The sequence below is a fragment of the Nylanderia fulva genome, unplaced genomic scaffold, assembly GCF_048542155.1.
Source record: "Nylanderia fulva isolate GAGA-0341 unplaced genomic scaffold, ASM4854215v1 Scaffold270, whole genome shotgun sequence".
Taxonomy (NCBI): Eukaryota; Metazoa; Arthropoda; class Insecta; order Hymenoptera; family Formicidae; genus Nylanderia; species Nylanderia fulva.
In genome coordinates, this window is record NW_028190337.1 from 59,756 (window position 1) to 64,694 (window position 4,939).

The 4,939-nt window shown below is 62.0% G+C and overlaps 1 protein-coding gene across 1 annotated transcript; it reads left to right on the plus strand.

Moving 5' to 3' along the window:
* Positions 1 to 629: 629 nt before the first annotated feature.
* Positions 630 to 1,448, plus strand: LOC146722794 (uncharacterized). The gene has a single exon (XM_085483851.1). The coding sequence runs from the start codon at positions 630 to 632 to the stop codon at positions 1,446 to 1,448; it is 819 nt and encodes a 272-aa protein (XP_085339977.1).
* Positions 1,449 to 4,939: the final 3,491 nt, after the last annotated feature.

The window sequence follows — 4,939 nt, forward strand, 5'->3', positions numbered from 1 at the left end:
GAACGCGTTCAACACGCTGCCTTGGAGACATATACGCGAGGCACTCCAATACCACGGGGTGCCTCGCTACTTACAGGAGGTGATCGGGGACTACCTTAAGGACAGGTGGATCTCGTACACGGGGCGGTACCAAGTGCCGCACAAGAAGAAACATAATAGGGGGGTTCCACAGGGGTCGGTCCTGGGACCGCTCCTGTGGAACATCGGGTATGACTGGGTTCTGCGGGGCGCACTTCTCCCGGGCGTGCACCTTGTGTGTTATGCCGACGACACACTGGTGCTTGCCCGGGGGAAGGATAGGGGGAAGCTCGACGCTTATCGGCAGTGGGCGTCGAACTTGTTATAGGCAAGATCCGCGCCTTGGGACTGAGCGTAGCCCTCCAGAAGACCGAGTGTATTCACTTTAACGGTCCTAGGGGGGGGGGCCACCTCAGTCCTACGTCGAGGTAGAGGGAGTTCGGGTGGAGGTGAAGCCCCATATTAAATACTTGGGGCTCACCCTCGACAGTCGCTGGGGCTGGGTGGAACATTTCCGTCGCCTTGCCCCCCGAGTAAGGGCGGCAGTCAACTCGATTGGCCGCTTGCTGCCCAACATCGGGGGGCCCAAGGAAAAGATACGCCGCCTCTACATGGGGGCGGTCGGATCCATGGCGCTCTACGGAGCGCCAGTGTGGGCGGTCGGCCTGAGAGCGCAAAGTCGGAAGCTTCTGCTGAGTTTACAGCGGAAGCTAGCCATCAGGCTCGTCCGCGGATACCGGACGCTCCCATTGGAGGCGGCTTTGGCGGTGTCCGGGTCCATTCCCTGGGACCTGCTGGCGGGGGCGTACAAACAAATGTACGATCGAAAGGATGACCTCCGCCGGCGGGGTCGCATCATGACACCGAAGGCGATGGGGGCGGCCCGCCGTCTGACTAAACACCAGGCGGTGGAGAAATGGTCGGAGGCTCTCCTCCGACCAAGAGCCGGACTGCGGGCCGTCCAGGCCATCCAGCCAGTACTTCAGGAGTGGCTGTCGAGAAAGCCCGGACTCTCATATAGAGTCGTGCAGGTGCTCACCGGGCACGGGTGCTTCGGAGAGTACCTGCACGACAAGGCGTGGAGGGAGCCATCGCGAAGATGCCACCACTGTACGGAGGTCAGGGACACGGCGCAACACACGGTCGAACATTGCCCAGCTTGGGCAGACCAGCGCCGTGCCCTGACCAACGTCATCGGGGGGACCTTGGGCTTCTCAGCATGGTCAAGGCCATGCTGGAAAGCCCACTTAAATGGGAGGCGGTCGCCTCCTTCTGTGAGGACGTCCTCACGCGGAAGGAGGCGGCCGAAAGAGAGAGAGAGGCCGACCCTGATGCGCCCCCAATGCGGCGCAAGAGGATCGGCCTACGAGGGAGAAGGTTTGCCGCCCAGGCGGCGAGAGATTGAGGAGATCGAGGAGGGGGCGGGATAGGGGAGAGGGAACTTGCTCTCTCTCCCCGATCCCGCTCGATAGAGGTGAGAAGGAGGGCTCCTTCGGGGACCAAGGCCGAATCCCAACCCATTCTGGGGAAGGAGGGAGCCCGGTCCCCGAAGGAGAAACACCAACGGGAGAGGCGAAACGGAAGGGGCGCGGTCCCACCTTTAGGGTGGGCTCAAGCGTCCCCCCCCTTTTTTTTTGACGCAGTGGGAATCCTCATGGATACCACCGCTCTCCGGGAAGAGAGCGGATGGTTATGTGGGACTTCTTGTTCCCCTTGGCCGATCCACGAATGGATCGGTCAGGGGGCCCAAGACATACCTCACTAAACCCACTGCGGATACCTTCTCGGGCGTTTATAAGGGACGGCGAGGATGCTGGGATCCCATGCCATCTCGCCGTCCCCCCGCCTTATCCCTCCTTGGGAGAGTGTCGCGGAAGGCGACACTCACCCCCCCCCGCGAATGCATCGTGCGGGGTCCTCGCGGTTGCGACGCAGGGCTGTACCAACCTCACGTCGCGCCCTCCCAAAGAGTTTGGGGGGCGGGGTCACGGCTCGAGTGTCCCGCTCGAGCCGCCACCCCCCGCCTCCGGAGCGGTGCTCGCTCCCCCTCCCGAAGGGAATGGGGATTCGGCATTCGCCCCGGAGGCCCTCACCAGGGGGTCTCTCTCAGAAGGAGAGAAACCCCCTCCGTGGACGACGTTGCCCTCCCGCCGGTGCCTCGTGGCTCCCGGCGAGAGGGCCCCGCGCGTCACGTCCTCACAGAGGGGGACCCAGGCGCCCCGCCACGTGGCCCCCCCTCGGCCCTTCCGGCTGCGACTTCCTCCGCTCCCTTGGGAATTGGGAATCGGCCGCAGCCGAGGGGGTTTTACCCTACCGGACGCGCGGAAGCACCCCCTGAGTGGGGGGTCACGCCCGCACGCCCGGCTCACGTGAGGCCCCAGGGGGGGGAGTCCCAGAACTTAGATGTCCCGGGTCCTCCCCCGGAAACCTCACCCCTTGTCTATATTAGACGCGGGTATGTTGGGGCCGACCCCCCCCCGAACCGCGCCGCCGCAAACGGGTGCTTCCGCCGACGGCACGGATGGAGAGGGGGGGACCCCTCCTCTTATGTTGGCTCTCCTCGTTCTGAGGGCATATCTCCCTCGGCCCCCCCCGCCCCCGCCGGGCGGACCCGACGGTGGCGTAGGTGTGAGAGGGGGAGGCAGGGGGCGGGGCACACCCCCGCCGTTTGGTCGGCCTCCTCCTTCTCTTCTCCTTCTTTGCCCGCGGAGGGCGCCCCCCCCCGCCGATTCCCGGCACCACGAACGGGCGGACCCGCCGATGCCGGGGAAAGAGGGGGGTCGTCCCCGCCTACCTCCTCTTCTTCTCCTGCTCTCTCCCTCTCTCTTTCCGCCTCCTCTTTCTGCAGCATGACTTTGCTGCAGAAGGAGGAGAACGCCTTCCATACTTCTTCGTTTTCTGTCATTGCCCCCACGAGTGAGGGCAATGACAGATCTCCTCCCGCTGCGGCCACGAGCTCCGTTCTCTCATCCGCCCAAGCCACACACTCTGCGAGTGTGTGTTGGGCGGTGTCCCGCTCGTGGCCGCAATGGTGACACTGCGTCGTGCGTTCTTTTCCTATCCTCTGCAGGTACTCACCAAAACATCCATGTCCGGTGAGCACCTGCGTCATGTGGAAGGACACCCCTCCCTTGGCCCTGTCTAGCCAACTTTCTAGACAGGGCCGTATAGCCCCGACGGTGCGCTGCTCTGGCAGTGTTGGATCTGCCAGGGCCTCCTTCCAGTTTTGAATTAGCGCCCGTCGGGAGTGGACCCTCACTGTACGCTGAAGACTATCTGTCAGGATGATGCCCGCCCGCTGGTACGCACGCGTGCGCGTGTATACCTCCGCGTACATGCGGGCGAGCATCTCCACGGGGGGTACTCCGGAGAGCACCCCCGTCGCCGTCCAGCTCACCGTACGGTAGCCCCTGCATATCCTGTTGGCTACCCGCTTCTGCACTTGCCTTAGGGCATTCTTTGTGCTGCGGGCAGCCTCCAGGCGTTCAAACCATACAGGGGCCCCGTACAGGAACATGGCGTGTACCGTCCCAGCGTACAGCTTCCTCACACTTCCGCCCGGTCCCCCGAGATTGGGCAGCAGGCGTTGCAGAGCCATCGCTGCCCTCTCTACTTTGGGGGATATGCGGCGGAAGTGTTCCTGGAAGGTCCACTTGTTGTCGAGGTGGAGGCCCAAGTATTTCAAACAGGCCCCCACCTCTATTGGGGTGTCCTCCACGCGGATGCGGGCTTTTGGTGGCGCCCCGCGAGAGCCATCATGAAAAAAGATGGCCTCGGTCTTTTGGGGCGCCACTTTAAGTCCCATCCGCCTAACCAAACACACGACGCGGTTCACCGCGAGTTCTGCTCGAGCGGTCGCCTCTTCCCACGAGTTCCCCCCGGCCATCACAAGCGTGTCATCCGCGTAGCACACGGTGTGACAGCTAGGGGGGAGGGCCTGCCGAAGAACGGCGTCATATGCAAGATTCCACAGCAGGGGCCCGAGTACCGACCCCTGCGGAACCCAGCACGTCATATGACGCCTTTGTTCTTCGGCATTTCTGTCCGTGTAGGCCAATTGCCTGTCCCGGAAATAATCCGCCAGGATCGACACCAGATATTGGGGGACCCCGTGGTGATTTAGGGCCGCCCCTATCCGGTGCCATGGCAGGGTGTTGAAAGCGTTGGATATATCCAACGATACCGCCATCAGCACTCCGCCTTCCTCCATTTTGGCCTCCGCGATCGAACGAACCCGCAAGACTGCATCTATTGTGGATCGTCCGACCCGGAAGCCATACTGATCCTGGCTTAGATTTGGTCCTTCCCGGGACAAATGATAGACAAGGCGGTCCGCTATTATTCTTTCTAGAATTTTACCCGCCTCGTCTATCAAGCAAATTGGCCTATATGCCGAGGGAACATCCCTCGGCTTGCCCTCTTTGGGAAGGAGGACTACCCTAGCCTCCTTCCACTCTCGTGGGAAACGACCCATGCGGAGGCATTCGTTATACATCCTCCACATGGGTTCGGCTAGACCCCTGTAGGCGAGAGCCCATACCTTTCCGTGTATGCCATCAGGACCCGGGGCTTTTCCGGGTTTTATCTTCCTGATGGCATCACGGAGCTCCCCTCCCGTGACCCCCATGGCCTCCTCGTCCCACACCCAGTCCCGCTCCGGAATTGGGTCAGCTTGACCCTCTTCCCGCGGGAACAGGGTGTCGACGATTTGGCCGACAAATTGGAAGTTCAAGGACTCTGTTGTGGGGGCGCCCCCTCCTTTCAGTTTTTTCAATACTATTTTATATGGGCGCCCCCATGGGTCCTCGTCTAGGGAGGAGAGTAGTTCCTCCCAGGCTCTCGTCTTTGCCTTTCTTATCAGGACGCGTAGGTCATCTCGTCTCATTTTGTAGATGTCCCACGCGTCCTGATACCTTTCGGG